This window comes from Polypterus senegalus, chromosome 17 (genome assembly GCF_016835505.1).
Source record: "Polypterus senegalus isolate Bchr_013 chromosome 17, ASM1683550v1, whole genome shotgun sequence".
NCBI classification, from domain to species: domain Eukaryota; kingdom Metazoa; phylum Chordata; class Cladistia; order Polypteriformes; family Polypteridae; genus Polypterus; species Polypterus senegalus.
Window position 1 is genome coordinate 14,401,670 of NC_053170.1, and position 17,986 is coordinate 14,419,655.

Sequence of the window (17,986 nt, forward strand, 5' to 3'; positions counted from 1 at the left end):
ACATAATTGGGATGTGGGGCCTTCTCACAGCAAGCAGCAGTGGCCATACACTATTGTTGAAAGGAAAATAGCAGCTGCGCCGGCACACAGCATTGCTGACAGTAAAAAAACTGTAGCAACATCTACCAGCAGTGAAGCACATTGCTTCCAAAAGTATGTCACACACTCTGAACACAAAAAAAAAGTCATACATGACCAAAGAACTGCAGGTGGGATGGGGAAGCACATTGTAAATATAAAGGCTGACCAATCAGTTTCATGTCCAATGCAAGCTGATCGTTTTGACCATAAAAGACAGTCATACACACTGCTAGGGCATGAAAAAGGTGGCGGCACCATTACCAGAGTGACTTATGGTGCTGTGCTTCATAAGAAGCACATTAAGCACCTATCTTAAAGGCCCAGAGGCCAGAGAGTTTCCTAGATGTATAATAAACTTGTCAATGGTCAATGCTGCTCTTATCCCAGTGTTGACAGTTTTCACAGTATGCCACACTTCTGGACATTTTGGCAAATCTTCACTCAAACCAAGTGTCTTCTAAACAGCAGTAAGTTCAAATTTGGTTCCACTGTGCCAGACCATTGCCTCGATTTGATAAGAGATATAGCAGCACTAGAAAAAGTCCAGAGAAGAGCGACAAGGCTGTAGTAGGGGATGAGTTATGAGGAAAGACTGAAAGAGTTCACGCAAAGGGGGATTTAAGTATTTAAAATTATGAAAGGCATTATTACAGTGGATCGAGACTCTTAATTTAAAATGAGTTCAACAAAAACATGGGGGCACAGTTGGAAGCTTGTTAAGGGTATATTTCTCACAAATGTACACATGGAATAAATTATTGGGTAGTGTGGCAGACAATAGGTCAACTTGATCAAAACTTGTTCAAAACTCAACTTGATGTTCATTTGGAGACATGAGGTGGATAGGATTGGTAAGCTTTGCTCGACTTTTCCCGTCAAAATTTTTGCAATATTCTAAAAAAAAAATTTAAAAATCGTTCACACAGCTCTGCAGTTCTCAGCCCCTGTTTTTAGCACATGTTAATTTTAAATATTGACTTCTGAATTCAGTCCATCTACAGGATGAACTTAATTGTATGCAATGAAAATAATAAAATGGGGTGTCCCAGGGCTTAGCGCTGCTACAGTGTCTCATTTTTCCGATTGTGTGTGTGTGTGTGTGGTTGGATTTCTCTGAATACTTGAATTGCCTCCCACATACTGAAAATACGTAGGTTACGTCAAACAGAGACTCTAAATTGTCTCCATATGATTGCATATGCCGTAGGTGTGGAGTGGGCTCTGCCTTGGGCCTCATGCTGCTAGGATAGACCCCTACTCCCCACATCCTCCATTAGAATAAGCCAAGTTAGAAAATGAATGCAATTAGAAGACTTTGACGCCTGTTTCTTTCTAACAATGTTTTTTTTGGTCTTCTCCTTTTGCACCAGCAGTTTCCTTGATGTTGTGTATGGCTGATATAGCACATTTTCAAACTTAACAAAAGTTTTTTTTAAAGGCAATTGTAAGTAGTGTATAATAAGTAAGTCTGAAAGAATTACAAATGAATATTTCTAGCTCTGAGTGCAGAGTATGACAATACTGTTGTGAAGCAAGCAGAGCCAACATAGTTGACACCACTGACGGAGTGCACATTCCCTACATTTTGTATGCCACTTTTGTCCATTGAAGTGGTTGAAAGGAATAGTTCCCATATGTCAACATTTTATAATCCATTCTTAACTTACAAAATGCCGAACGAAATTACAAGTTTTTCAGTCAGGCTTTCATTGTGAAGTGAGATCCAGATGCCTAAAACAAGCCCTGTAAAAACAGATGTCAGTTTAGCACATTGTGAAATGAACGCTGAAACCTCCACAGGCCACTTTCAAGGAGAAGTGATTTTACAAGGCAAAGCCATGCAAAATTGTGCAATTAAGTCAAATGTCGCCACAGTATGTTTCATATCAAAAAGGTGGTGTTTGCCCCAACTATTTTAACAGACAGCATTAAAGCAAGGCCTGGCGCTTAATTGCCAGCTTCATCACAGTGTAAGAGCCAAATCCTTTTAGTTAATGTAAATGGTAAATTTACTGTAGTTTGCTTAGTTTTTAAATTTGAATATAGTATAGCTTAATATAGACAATGGAAGATTCAGCTTAACCCCCTGTAAGTTATAGAAAATGGAGTGTTCGTAATTTTAACTCAGTGTGACAGTAGAATAGGCTTTAGATCGAGGCTAGAAAGGTACAAAAACAGTTAGACAGATTGGCATTAAGGGCATATAGTTTTCTGACCATTACATTATGTCAGGTTCATTATGAACAATACATCGATATGGTGAATGAGAGAAGACAGAGAAACCTTAAGAAATGTAACTCAGATGCCTAATCCTTAAGCAAAATATCATGTTTCCCATTTTCTCACGTTTTTGCATGTTTTATCTACTTTTCCCCTTATTTTTTGCGTGAACTGTTTGCATTGAGTTTCAATAAAAACCTTAAAATGAAGACAAATGGATTTGAAGTTTTTGTTTGCACGGTGAGTCCTACTAGTGCCAGAATTGCTTGTCTGGTAGCTGCATTTCAACCTTTTTCAAATATTTGGAAACCTTTGTCAAATGCAGCTACATCCTGTCTTTTTCCCAGATGCCATCAATTCCTCATCAATTTCTACATTAACTATTAACAGCGGTTGAGTGTGAAAACAAATGTAAACTTAAATAACAGGGGAGTGTGTTTAAATCAGAACAAGGATTTTGAAATGAAGACTCGCATCCCTCAACGATCATTGATCCTCTCTGCCCAGTAACCGCTCATTTGTGCTTCACGTGGTCTGAGAGAGGCGTACAGCTGTAGGTTAAAAGTCAAAGATAAATGAATAGAAACTTCAGATGGGAGAATAAACTTCATATTTGTACATTCCTAACGTGCTTCAACAACCACAACGTTAACCACCCAAGATATAATTTCACAAACTGCCATTGAAAAGCCCAGAAATATGTCAGACCAGCGAAAGAGGTGAGAGGCAGGCCTTTAGTTTGAAGACTTGACCCAATCTGAACTAACTCCGCAGTTTACTCGAATATGTTGGCCTCTCCTGTAATTTGCTTTGGATAAAAGCATCTGCTGAGCAAACAAATATAAATGTAAAAGCACAGATAGTGAATCCCTCTTTTTTTGGCTGTTAAAACTCAATCCACCTTCACAAACATCTCTGAGGTCGGCAGTCTGCGCTCTGACATGCGTTGTGTGCTCGAGACGTGCTTCACCTTTTCTAAACAGTGATGTATGTTCAGAAAGCACTAATAACCTCAATAAGCAATCATAACCAAATAACTCCAAGATTGATTGGCCTGCCCTGGACACATGTCCAATATCCATTGATCTCTGCGAGTTGGGAGCTGATTAATTGGCCTCTTAAACAAAATGATGGTGTAAAATATTGGTTTGATAAGGAAAAGGAGAAAAGACCATACAAGGCTGATATTTGTTTTGCATTCAAATCAAACCCCAGGAAACAACCCCCCCACCCCTGCCATGCAATGCCTGAAATGAATTTTACTGACACTGGTTCAGAGTAATGTATAATAATAATAATATATAGACAGATGTTTTTCTTGTGTGGTTAACCATCCAAAAATGTCAAAATTTATGAAATGAGGATCTGCAGAAAAATTTGTTCTGCCAGGGAACCACACAGTAAAATAGTTTAGCGCTGCACATCACTGTCTGCACAGACAGTGCATCACCTGTGTGTCCATCCATCCATCCATTATCCAACCTGCTATATCCTAAGTACAGGGTCACAGGGGTCCGCTGGAGCCAACACAGGGTGCAAGGCAGGAAACAAACCCCGGGCAGGTTGCCAGCCCACTGCAGACCCGTGTGTTCCTTTAGCTAAATGACAGCATCAGAAGTCAGTGGTTTGTGACATAAATACCACATGACACCAATGGTGCAAAGTCCAAACCACCTCTTCATAAAAGACCTTAGATGTAAAGTATTTTGGATCAACACACAGTACTGCATATTTTGTAGCTAACATTTTATACCCACTTCTGAGCATAATAAAGTTTTCTGTTCATTATGTATATAAATAAAATCATAAGCTGTTTGGATGTCTGTTTGCTTGCTGATCATTAAAAAGAACTGAACCGACTTTCACAAAATTTTGCATAAGCCTTGCTGTTAGTCCAACTTAAAATTATAGGCTTTATGTCATATCAGGATGAGGGGGATTCAGAAAACACCACGGACATGGGGACTACAATTCCCATAAGGCAGCAGGAGGGCACAGCAGAGAGGATATTGCGATCAGTACACACAGTTCTATGGGAGCCAAAGCATAATGTCAACTAAGACCACAGCTACAGCATTTTCTTCTCAAGTTAGTTTGGCATTGTCCTGCAGGATTACTGTTTGAGCCATCGTCAGTTGTGTTTAGCAATGTTGAATTTCCAAAAGACATTTGTATTCCCTGGGGCAGTGCAGTGATAGGAGACCATGTTTCATGTCCCATGTTCTCCCAGTGTCTGTGTGGATTTCCTCCCACAGTCCAAGGTTAGGTGAACTGGCAGTGCTACTGTGTGTTTGCTGGCTGTGTGTGTCCAGGGTTTGTCCCGTCTTGTTCTTTTTGCTAGCTGGGTTGAGCCCCATCACTCCCCCGAACCCTCGTTCTCAGTTAAAAACTGGGTTGGAAAATGACATTGAAAAGTTTTTGTCCCATTTATTTATAGCCAATCAATGCCGGGTAGTCTGGTTTATAAAGTTTGAAAACAACAGATCCTATCCATCAAAGGGCACATCCACAGCTGGTGCCACCATTTAACATGGCCGAGTCTGAGGAAGATGAAAAAACTCACAAAAACAAGGAGAAATGTGCCAAACCTCACCAATAACTGTAAGGGGGCCAGGAATCGAGCCCAGACTCCTGAAATGATAAGGGAACATCACAAGGCCTTGTGATGAGGAAAATGTAACCTTTCAAATCAGGCAGCCTTTGTAAATACGGAAGTTGGTTTAATGTGATGAATAAAATAGTGCTTTAAACAAGCTTGAATTTATCACTTAGGGCTAACCAGCCGTTGGTTTATTTCTGCACAATTGCATCCCTACTTCTTCTATATAATAAAATTTTTTTTTTTTTTTTTTAAAAAAAAAGCAGACACAACACACAGTTTTCTTCATTCCTGGATGTCCCAAGTTTGCCACTTTATATCTTTCGCCTAACAAGGTGCAGCTCCACTCACCTCCAGCTAATGTCCATTCTGTGGCCACCGCCTGGACTCTACAAAGGCAGAGTTATGGACAAGTCCTACCAGTCCAGCCCCCCGACACCAAAACTCTCCTGCCACCACACTGATGGTCAACATAATGGAGTGGGTCTGCTCTTGCACCCTTTTGATTTGATGCCATCACTTCCAGTGAGATTTCTTCCACAAAAGCACTGCCCCATAGCCTGTCGTTTAAAACAAGACACCATTTTCTTCTCTCTCTACTCTTCAGTTAACTGTAAGCCTTTAAAACTGCGTCTGGCACACTTAACTGCTAAACCACAAGCTAACAGAACACAAACTCACACAGATCCCGTTCTTATTCTGGCTTTCTCTAAACTTGACTAATTACAGTAATGGAATATTTGTTTCTTGTCAGACATATTGCAAACATTCCTACCAGTAGTCCTAAAGTCAAAATGTGTCATAGCACAGATTGGCAAGTAAATGTAGCTTAAAATGTCACGCAGCACACTGCCCCCATATGCCACGAATACCCCACGCTGAGCGCCTAGAGAGTCTGTTTGTGTGTTTTTTATTTATTTACACTCACACTGTGTCATGTCTACCGTGCGTCTCTCTACACTTGGTCTTCTAGTAAATAACTATGGAATACATTAGGGCCTCCCCTCTGGTCGACGACTCCCACATCCAGGGTTTAGTTTCTGCCATGATGTTGGGATTGGCTGTGGCTCTCCGAGACCCTGAATTGGATTAAGCGTGTCTGAAAATGGATGGCTGGAGTAGGGGGCCCTCCAGATGCCTACTGAACGGGACTCCAGATTGGTCCGTAGCTGCACATTGGCCTTCACCGTCGCACACGACAGCATCCCGATTATAGCCGTGCATGTTGATGAGACAATGAGGGTAAGGATGGCATCAGGGGAGACGGCAATGAAGCCTTCTGTTATTATTTCTCATCTGCCAGCTTACATGCTGCAACCCGGTAAAATCGGAATTTAAATGAGTCTCTAATTCCAGTTCTCAGGCTTTTTGGAGCGGGCGGGGGTCTGGTTAAACGCTGCAGGGTTGGTAAAGAAACTTTGAGGAGGTGGTGGTGGTGTTTTGTTTTGTTTTTTTTTTCCCTTTTTTGTTAAGTTCGTGGACTGAAGTGTTGTGCGCATATGAAGACGCAGCTTCTGTTTTCCACCCAGAGGGATACCCTACTGCGAGTTAAAGATGCTGGCTTGTTACAGACCACGAAATAAAAAAGGCAGAAGCCATCTGATAAATAAATGAGCAACTTGGCCGTCTGCCTGCCTGAATTAGTTCCCTTTCTTATTTTTTAATAGTTTAATAAAAATTACCATAATTAAGGAACATCTGTAGAATTTAGAGTGGGTGCAGTTTGGCAACCTGAAATGAGAATTTAAATATTATAGCGGCGAGTTTAATGTTGTTTTAATTCATTCTGGCACAATAGGTTGAACTGGAAACAGTCGCCCCAATCGCCTTCAGCGTGTTTAAATTCCTGTTCTATCATAATTTCTGATTTCTTAGCTGTTGTAATTTACTTTTTGAAATTTCCCCAGTAAGTAACAGTAAATATTTACTGCAGAAACAAAATGCTGAGTAGTGACTTTCATTTTAAAAAAATCTCTCAAAGTGCCTAAACAAATGTTACATTTGAAAAAGAGTCAAAGGTAATGAAATACACACACAGTGTTAAGATTACACTCAAAATTTTTAACAAAATACAGCAACTTTTTCTTTCATAAGCTTTGACTAATGTTACTCAAGGTAAAATGTTGGAAAGATTTTAGTAAAGCCCAAGCAAATTATTGTGGTCCTTATAACACGGTTTATCAAATTATAAGTGATGTAATAACAGTAAGTGCAGTGTTGCTGGGCTAAGTGAACACAAGGCAGGGAGACAAGAAGGGTAGGGGGGGCCGCGTGTCAGAGAATGAGTTTCATGTGTCATCAGTGGGAGGGGGCAATGCCACTTTTTGAAGCCCTCAAGTCCGGTGGCGTGGTGTGTTTGGCCGAAACTCCAAAGCAGAAATGGAGTGGCGCACCCGCTCAGCCCTAACAGCTTTGCCTTGTCTGCTCGTGCTCTCCTATGGCTGCTGCAGGCCTCCCGGTGGCCAAGGCCTGGAACTGCAAGTCAAGGCTGCTAGCTCAATCCGCTGTTTAAAATCACTTAACTCCAATTGGAGAAGCCTGGCATGAATTACACTATTACTGTGAAGTGCTCCTTGATCTAAGTGCTTTACAAAATGAAACTTTACTCACAAACAGACTGCTCACCAAATGAAGGATATTTAAAAGGGCTAATTTATAGAATTTGGTCAGATTCGTAAAGTCAAAGGGATCAGGCGCTGGAATTTCAGCCTCTGGCTTTAGGAGTAGGCCTCACTGCCTGGGACAATGGCAGTTAATAGTGAAGCTGTGTTATATTATCATCACTGACAGTGGGTTAATGGGGTTCATTAGTGGCCAAAGTGATGCATTTTAAGGTTCTTACCGCAATCCCCCAGCCCACACCATACACCCTATGACCATAAGCAAGTTGCATCACCTGATAATGGACGCAGTAAATACATAAAGAAAGAGGAGGATCATACCAAACCTGGAAGGCATCTTTGGATATCCGCTCTTTTTCTTAACCTGCTTATCCAGGGAAGGGTCTATTCCAGAAATCATTAGGCACAAGGGAGCAACACCTGGACAGGGTGCCAGACACATTGCAGGGTGAACACACACACCGGTGCCAATCTGGCAATTCCAGTTCATCTAACCTCCAGGTCTTTGGATATTATTTACGAAATATGGACACCAAATCATTTTCAAGCTTTTATCTTTGCCAGTTGAACTGACAATTAGTCACAAGTTTGAAAGCACTACTTGGCCCTTACCTGCTGGTAATGCCAGTGACACCTCAGACTCTTAACACCCTTTCTCTGTAATCTCCCCTTCTTGAGCTCACCTCACACCGCCATCTTTTCTCCTTTTCTGGCTTCAATAAAAATAAAGTTCTCCAGATTTTCATCCTCACTGAGTGGTTCTTTGAAGTAAACTGCTATTAGTGGTAAACGATTGAATAAAAGCTGAGGTGGAGTCCCATCAGCTAACCCAGCAGTCAGTCTCAAAGTGCTTTTTGCTTTTGCTTTGCAGGAGTACAATATTTATGGATGGTGGGTAGGTGAACTGAACGGCAACATTGGCATTGTCCCCAAAGATTTCTTGACCACCGCATACATCCTTTGAGTTTGGTAAGTTAAGACAAGCAGTTAATGTAAGTACCCACGATTACAAACTGAAACTAAATTGTACAAACAAACACATAAATGACACACCAGGAAATGAGCAGTACATCCTTATCTGAAAACAGGCGTCTCACCGCACAAAAAGAATCCTGCATCAGGACACACGCCTGACACGGAAGCATTAAACTCCTCACTACACAAAATGTGAACAAAATATTAACAGCCAGTTTTGGTTTTGGTTTTTTTTTTTTGTGTTCAATCAAAAATCAGATTTTTTTCTCACTGGCTCCACCTGCTGGCAGAATCAGTAAGCAGAAGAAAAATGGGGTGGAAATTTAAGTACAATTTCCATAGAATTTCATGGATATTTCTACATCTGTCACCTTACTGTTTTTATCATGCTATTTGCATTTTATTCAGAAGGGTTTGTCAAACTGTTAGCACCAAGTCTAGGATCCCTTTTGATTTTTAAGCATTTCCCTGAAGGCAGGACCAACTGTTTTTTTTTTTTTCCTTCTAATTTTTTGATGAAGATGTGAATCGAGCGCATCTCTAGAGGAAAACTGAAAACAGTTTCATTTTGAACCACTAAAATAAATGTGATAAAAACCCAGTCCTGTGGCCTCATTTAATAGGATTATTGCAGAAGTGGAGAGACTTTGTAAAGTATGGAAAAGGCATTCCAACATTGAATTGGTCCATATGGGGAGCAATGGGCTCCAGACGCTTTGTAAAGAGCATCATTCTGTACAAGAAACAGATATTTAAAAATGTTCTGGATGTTACTGTCAAGGCAGGTAAGCTTTACATTTTAGGGCTTTTTCAAAAATATTCAACTTCCTGTGTAGGTTAAGGTATGAAGAGGGGTCTCAGAACTTTATTTCCATCTTGAATATCGATGGGAAGAGCAGGCTTAGGCAATGCCAAGTTAATATTAGCGAGAGACGGTGCCAGAAAACCTATTTGTCAAAGTTACAGAAATTAGAAAGCTCTGAAAATAAACGACCATCAAGACCAACAGAAGGGAGCTAACCAGGGGTCTTGGATATGATTGGCTTTGTGGGGGTCAACTAGCCATTAGTGGGAATGGCAGGCGGGACAGTATACTCTCTTAATTTTCTGGTCATCCTTGATCCCAGAGCACTAGTTTGTAATGCCTTTGTTTTTGAGTCACTTTGCTGATTATGAAGGGGAAAAAGAACTCAAAAGTTTTATTCCTCAGCCAGAAGGAGAACAAAGAGGCTGAGAGTTACAATAAAATGTGTAAATGTGAGGCCTCCTTGGAAGTTACCGCCATAAAACCAAAATGAAGAACTGCTCTTGACCAGTTAGAAGCTGCTCTGCACTCGCTCTCCTTCATTTCTCAGCGTCTTCCTCGGATATCGAGGTGTACTCAAAGAAATGGAAATGTCAAGATACCTTATAGAATACCTACACTCTCTAGAAATGTTGTTGTGCAAATAGAGGAGTTCGACATAAAGGCTTTAAATAAGAGCACTGACACTCCACAGACATTACTGTAACAAGTGAGTTCAACATTATTTTAAATAATCCATGAAATTATTACTAAACATCAGTAATTAAAGGAGAAAATATATAGAAATAAACCGCTGATGGCATGCACACTTCTTCAGATACAAGGATCTACAGCCTTTTATTTAGGGAATGGAAATTCTTAATGGAATAAAATGGATCTGAGAAAGTTAAATTCAAAGACTGCAGTGGCACACCTTACAAGTAAAACAGAAACCAATTTATGCTGAAAAACGCCATCTCGGGTGTATCATAATGTGGATCTGCAAGCACATAAGGTCACAGTCTGAGTGTTTATTCACCATATACAGTATTACTAAGTCCAAGAATAGAGAGTTCATTTTTAATTTTTTTAGAATTTAATTTTATAAAATGATGTTTGTGTGTATTTATGAAGGCTGACTCTCTCTTGTGATTTATTTTAGAAGAAGAATTGGTATGAGAAGAAGGACCATGAAGTTGAGAAGCAGAAGAAAGGGATGACGGCCATTTCTGTTATATTCTGTGTTCTGGATGTGTTCCCCGACTGCTACTGTATGCTGTGAATCTGCCTGATCTACAGATCTGGTCTGCCAGGATAGATTAATAAACGTGACAGCTCAGGTTTGATTCTAGCAAATCAGCATTTAGCCCCTTACTGAAAGTACTGAGTAAATGTTGGAACTTTTTAATTTTATGAGTTAAATTCCACTCTTTTGAATGACGTCGTTTTCATGTGTGTCATATTTAAATAGCTCACTTCTTGTCGCTCAGTTGGGTGACTTATCTTTCACTCCAGGTTGTTAGTGCAGGCCTGTCCGTCTTCAGAATATTGGCTCACAATGGCAGGCCACTACTATATTTACACTTTTTCATCGCACCCTTTAAAATTGAGTCCCAAGTGTGTAACTTAACTATCAATGCTCCACCAGTCCCTGTTCACTACACCGAGAATAAATACAGAGTATTATACATATATTCAGAGAAAACCAAAATAACTATGACGTAAAGTTCAGTTTAGGCTAACTGATGTTCTGTTTAGGTGTGAACTGTCATCCAGGTATCGTCGGCTTAGCTAATAATAAAAATATGCTAACAAACCTGCAATCCCAGTGTTTTTTAACCTCACTTCCTGTAATCCAGTCGAGCCTGTTTGAAGATGAAAGATTTAAAGTTAAAACACTGTGCAGGGCAAAATAATGTCCCTTAAAACATGTCTCTTACATGGTGAGAAATTACAAAGGAAACAGAAAAATTGCCCGCCATGCAGTGATGGGCACTCCCCTGGCACAGCACTTTGTTAGGTGCTGTTAGTCCTCTTGTACTCCATCCATGTGCCACATGTTGAAAAGGCTCACTGCCACATCTTTTATCATCAGGCATGCAGCAGAGAACATTAACTGATTGCCTTATTAAAACAGTAATGCTGTTAATACCAAACACATCACAACACGCCTGCCATTTCTGAATGATTCATTTCATAATGCATTTTCAGTATCAAAATTTCCTTTAAGAGGAATACTGGACGACTTTAATCAACAATGCAAAATATATTTTTTATATACGTGTGTGTGTGTATGTATGTATATATATATATATATATATATTATATATATCTCCACAAAGCTGGCATCAAAGCTATTGCATAACATAAAATGAACACAAAATGCGACTCCTCTTTCCATTATCCATGCTCAGGCGCCCTCTGCAGGACAGACCTGGAACACTTCAATTCCTTTAAATGCAAACTATTTCAAGTAAAAAAAAAAAAAAAAAAAGGGAGTACAGTGAACAAAAAATGTAGTCTTGGAGTCAAAAATTAAGGCAAAGGCAAAGACAGGCCATTCGGCCCTAAACACTCCACTCCACTAATAAGCAGCCCCCAGCTGCCTGTATTGCTTGACTTTATAACTTAATGAAGAGAAGCCAACATCGTTAGAGCAACATGCCTCAAAGCTACAGGCTCTGCTATGGATGATGTGGTCAATCTACCTGAGAAACTCCCAAGGAACAACTCGATACACACATAACTTTACCTTGGAGTTGCAGGTGTGTTTGGCATCTCCCTAATATCACACTTTTCACAATACCACATCTATACCTAAATACACACACACACATCTCTCACTTGCTCATGTGTAGTAATGGTGTCCCAGGCAGGATGGCTAGCATTTCCTTTCCCAGACGAGACTATAAAATGGATGGACAGGCAGAGAGAGAGCCTTCCAGGGCTGTGTGTTTCCCTGATGTAGTAGGTCAGCACATTCCCATGCCAGTGCACCCATACACTTACCCACAGGGCATACTGGGAACTGTAGTTGCTGGGTCCCATGGAGCCCCCGGGGCATGTGGCAGGGAATGGCTCTCCCAACTTTGGGGGGCCTCTGCCTGATGCAGAAGTGCTTTCCTCATGTGTTGCTGTGGCAGCAGAAGTACTCCAGTGTAAAATGGGCCACCTTATTTCACGTGAGGAGTCAGGAGAAGCTGGCACGAAAATGAAAGGTACAAACTTCAAACAACAGGTTATTTGAGCCCAAAACTGGCGTTTGTGTTGTTGTGCTCAGTGTTTGGGGTCCCAAGACACCTCCTCGTGGCCACAATATTTATCACTATTTCTTTATCTTTATATCCTGTACACACACACGCATTCATATTTTGGAGTCACACAAATGTTCATATTTTTGATGGAAATGTATTTAATTTTTCAATAATAATAACAACCCATTTTATTTATATAGTACCTTTCCCTAATCAGGGACGTTATTAGATATTACTAATGGTTCTCCTGGAAATGACTGATTTTTAAGTTTATATTCTTGTGTGTTTCAGCAGCCATTCCCTTCAGTGTCCTAATGGTCAGCTCTTTTAGTTAATCATGGATTAGTTCATTTAAGTGCTAATTGGTTATTAGAGAAACCTTTGAGATTACATGAGCAGAGATCAAACTGGTTATACTGCCAAGTAATTCGTGGGTTGCAAGGTCCTGGCATCCCTAAAGTTCAAGTCTGGCTTCACAAAATGCCAAATCAAAACAGCTTTCCCAAGAAACACACAAGTCTATCATTGTTTTGTGAAATGAAGGTTATTCCATTGGCCAGATTGCAGTCGAAACTGAAGATTTCACACAATGGTGTCTATGAGCATGAGAAAATGGATCTGATGAGGGAAACAAAAGGTGGGCCCAGATGGACCCCTACATAGGATCAGGACATGAGAGATCAGAGCATGAAGTCCAAGAAACAAATAGCTTACAGGTCCTCAGTTGGCTTTGCCCTTAAATAAACACCAAAACCTGGCATCATCTGCACTAAAGACAGGGTTAAAATGGGCAAAGTACACAGGCACTGAACGCCATTAGATTTCCAGGTGATTCCACCCCATTTAACGTTTCCTTTTTATGTGCCGGTTTCAGATGTGGCTTTTTCTCAGAGTTGTCTTTTCACTGCTGCAGAGGACGCTGATTATTTGGCACAACTTGCAACAACACAAATAAATTGCATTACAGCACACTTGAGTAAATGTCAAAAGACATCAACAACTCTACACTTTCAAATCAGGAAGCTTAAACAGACCACCTGCTTTCCCTCCCATTAAGCCCAACGGTTTAACAGACGGCCACTGGGGGGCAGACGTGCTCTTTCGAGACTCTCAGTCTGGCTGACAAAGGCCAAAACTCTCCTGCTGTATAAAGCCGAGCAGCCTTTGCCGTCTAAAGGACTGAATGAGGGAGAGGACCATACAAACTTCATAAAGTTTACAAATCAGTTTTAAATCCATACAAGCCTCCCGAATTTCTAATCATCTAGGAGCAGTCGTCATTCTGTGCACGACAGGAAATGTAAAAGAAGCATATGCCGTCGCCTCTCTTGTTTCAATTACCTGTAAATGGTGTCTTTTGTCACCACATTCCCTGCGACTGACTGGTTCCCCACCAAAGGCCATTTTCCCCACATTGCCTGGCTTTCCTTCGCCTCCAACAGATGAAAAACTAAAAACGGCTGAAAGTTAACAGCATTCAGTTCTTTTCACGGCCAGAAGTCTCCACATAAAAGAAAGAGCCGACTCTTAGGAAATGTGGAAAACAATGAAGATCATTTTAGCGAAGTACAGTAACTGTAATTCAGCATAACATTAAAAATGAACTCACCCAGTGGTGATAAACTTGAAATATGAACCAAAAAAAAAAAATCAACTGCCAAGGCCTCTTTAAATGAAGCTAAATCCTCAAACACTGACCAGGGGTGTGTTGTTAGCTGGCAGTTAACCTCAAGTGATGAGCCTCCTGGCTCAAGTTAGCTCACCTACCGGTAAACATCTCAGGTGTAGATGGAGTTTAAAAAGTAAACCTGAGGATGAGAGGACAAAGGCCGGCTCTTGTGGATTAGACAGGGGAATTCCAAACAATGGGCTTCTATCATTTTCTAGTCCAATACAAAGAACAACATCCTAAAGGAGTTGAATCATCAAGCCGAGGCTGTCAGAATCTGTCTGGTGTGGATACCTTTACAGAAAGCAGCACCATTTGTTCTTGTGAAGCCCCGACTAATGATATTTTCTGACTGCTGTACCTCAACAGAGAGAATACGTAACCAATTCTCTGCAATTTTATCCCAACAGAGGTCTGGTTGACGAGGCTACACTGAAACAAAGGGAGATTCCCAAAAGTATGGTGAGCACAAAACAGACCAGCTACCTGAAAGGCAGGTTTTCATCTGATGGTAGACTTGGATTTACAGAACAAGGCCTTTGAAAAGCAAACCAGCCAACAGCACAAGCCATTAGTCATCACAAGCCGTCACTAAGCTCATAATTAATAAGATGGCTGCTCCACAGGTCTGATCAACGCTCAGCTCAGTAGCTTACAATGAGGTCCACTGGAGAGCACATGGCAACATCACCCAACTTACAAAGTGCAAGATAATCGTTCAGTTCAGGTTTTCAAAAGACCTTTAATGTGCAGCCAAATAGGAGTATAAATCGGGCAGTGTGGTGCAGTGGTTAAGTCTTTGCACCCCAATAAATGCAAGTTATTGCCAATAAACTAACAACCCAAATGTGTTTCACTCAATCAGAATATGGAGTCAATGTAGGAAGCATTTTAAGATAGAGAAGCTTTCATCTGTGGCACCTGTGCAGGAGAACCACTTTTTCCATTCACTCAAACTTACGCCGTTTTTAATGTCTGGAAAACATCCGGGAATAAATCACTTAGAGATCTGTACATAGACAACGTTTTTGCATCCTATGAACAATTACACTCCAAATTTAATTTACCAGCCACATGTTTCTTTCACTACCTTCAAATCAGAAACTTTGTTAAACAGAACCTGCCCGATTTTCCTCACTTCCCACCCACCGCTATACCAGAAAAACATTGCTCAGTCTCGAGGACTCGGACACCATTCCTGTAATATATAAAACTATTTTACAGTCCCTCCCTTTCAAAGATCCAAGAGTACAGTGGGACAAGGATCTGTCACTCAACATCTGAGAGTGGAAGGTAGCAATGCCCAGAATTCACTCGAGCTCCATCTGCTCAAAGCATACAATTATTCACTCAAAATTATATATCGAGCGCATCGGTCTCGTTTAAAAATGTTTCCAGGGCAAAATCCAACCTGCGAACGCTGCAGTCAAGTTCCGGCCTCACTGGGCCACATGGTTTAGGCCTGCACCAAGTGAACATCATTCTGGACCCAAATCTTTAAATGCCTTTCAGACGGCCTTGGTGTCACAATGCCTCCTAATCCACTAACAGCGTTGTTTGGTGGGCTCACAGTGGAGAAGGACAAAGAAACTAATCGCCTTTACTACACTATTGGCACGTTGACTTTTCTTGCTCAACTGGAAGAATCCTAACCCTCCTATTCGAAGTCAGTGGGTTACTGATGTTATTTACTATTTGATACTGGAAAAAATCAAATTCGCACTTAAAGGATCTGTGCAAAACCTGGCAGGATCTAATCAAGAACATTTTAGAACAAACATTTAAATTGAGGAAGCAGGTTCTCTCCTCTCCTTTACTCCATTTATCTTTATTCATTTATTATTTTATCTATTCATTTGTCGTTACTAGCATATAGTTTTACACTGCTGGCCTAGCTCTCTTTCTCAGGGGTGGGGGTTGATTTGTTTCAAACCTTCTTTTCTTTTCTTTTTGTAAAACTCAAGTTGTGTATGGAGTGTTATTTGATTTTAATAAATTAAATAAAATTAAAAAATGTAAAAAAAAAAGTCTTTGCACCTCAAGCTCGGAGGTTGTGAGTTCAAATCGCACTAGTGACACTAAGACCTTGAGCAGGTCACCTCACCTCAGTCTCAAATGCTGGATCAGTAAGATAATTAAATGTTCACAAATTGACCCGACTAGTAAAAATGTAACAAACAGGAAAGACGACCACCTCAGTAAATTATTGGAACCTTCCATCTTTAATCTTTACAGTGTCTTCATGTGCTAACTCAGTGCTGCGCCCTGATCTTCAAATTGTTCACCCTGACCAACTATCTTAGGCTGGAGTACCGATGATTGGAAGTTTCAGAACACGACACTTAGGATGTTTTTCTGAGCTGAACAGAAGACATTTAAAGTACTTTCATTTGAAATGCAATGCCCTGAACACTTTTTGTAAGTGTTAAAAGGGCAAGCTCTCCATTTTGCACAACTTAAAAAGTTTTGATGAACTGCAATAATCTTTTAAAATGATGATTTGGAGGAAGGCACGCCATTTCAGCCCTGGATAGTGAGCTGTGGTGTGCTCAGCAGGTAACGTCATTTCTGGGGAGTCCCAGTCATCCGACAAGCTAATAAAGATGGTGGCCTCTGGAGGGCATAGTGGAGGACAGAAAGAAAACAAAACCGACGGCCATAATGAACAAAGCTGCACGACGACCCAGAGGGCTTTCAGCACTTCCATAGCAGTGGCCCCTCTCCACCGATGGCAATACTCAATTATAACACCTCTCGGGCTGCAACTGTTCTTTTAATCTTTGGAAATGTTAAAACTTTTTCCTTCTTCTTAGTAATTCTTATGTGTATTTCAGGGTTTGTTTTCATTGGTTGTAATATCTATTTATTGAGCCTCCGTAAAAACCTAAAATTTCCCCCTTGGAAAAAATTAAAGTGCTATTTATCCATCTACAGAAACGTCAAAACATGGAGGCCCAAGTGCATCTTCTGCTATACTTGACTAAAAGCTCCAAAATAAAAAAAAAATTTAAAATTTAAGAAACCAAAACCAAGCGAAAGGTATAAAAGCAACTGTTTTTTTTTAAGATAGTCCCATAATGTTCATAGATTCAGAATCAGTCAAAAATATGTCAGGCCTACTAATTACCTCAAGACCCGACTATACGACTCCAGAGAAAAAGCTAATAAAACGTCTCTCACAGGAGAGGATGAAAAGCCCAGGCTGCCCCCTGCACCTCGGCACACTTGTTCATTTCATACACCAAATTCCCTTTCTGTCCGGCACTCGGGTTTTATTCCTGCATTAAGATCTCACAAACCCCGGCCTACGCCACCCCCCCAGCTGCCAGCGCGGCGCAGCACACCAAGGTAATTAGGAGCAATGCTTTGCCCAAGAAGGAGCCCCAGCGGTCAGAGTGAATAATGGGATAATTATCCCAATCGGGTGGGAGAGACAGAAGATGAATTTCATTATCATTTGCTGACTCTCAAACCTGCACCACTCAATGCGGGCTGCGTCATCCCTTGGGTCAGATTATAAACAATTTTCTCCTTTGCTTCCTTCTCTTTTAAAATATAACGGCTTCAGCTCAGAATTGTAAAATAAAATTCAACAAGGCAAATGAATGTTTCTTTGGAACAGAAATGTACTTAAAAAAAAAAAAAAAAAAAGAGGCGTAGTGAAAGTGAGGGGCAAGTGAAAAACATGAGCCACTAAGTGGCATTAAGGCAGGTGCTGTTGTGGGGGTCCATGAGACCACTGCCCAGGGCTGGCTTAGTCGTAAGCAGGTAATAGAGGGGCCA

General features: G+C 40.7%; 1 protein-coding gene across 2 annotated transcripts in view; it reads left to right on the forward strand.

Moving 5' to 3' along the window:
- skap1 (src kinase associated phosphoprotein 1) overlaps positions 1–14,184 on the forward strand; it is a 258,909-nt gene extending 244,725 nt beyond the window's left edge. For both annotated transcript variants that reach the window (XM_039739883.1, XM_039739882.1), the window contains exons 12-13: positions 8,393–8,490; positions 10,443–14,184. In XM_039739883.1, coding sequence (XP_039595817.1) covers positions 8,393–8,485 — 93 coding nt within the window. In that variant the 3' untranslated portion in view covers positions 8,486–8,490; positions 10,443–14,184. The remainder of the gene's footprint in view (positions 1–8,392; positions 8,491–10,442) is intronic.
- Positions 14,185–17,986: the final 3,802 nt, after the last annotated feature.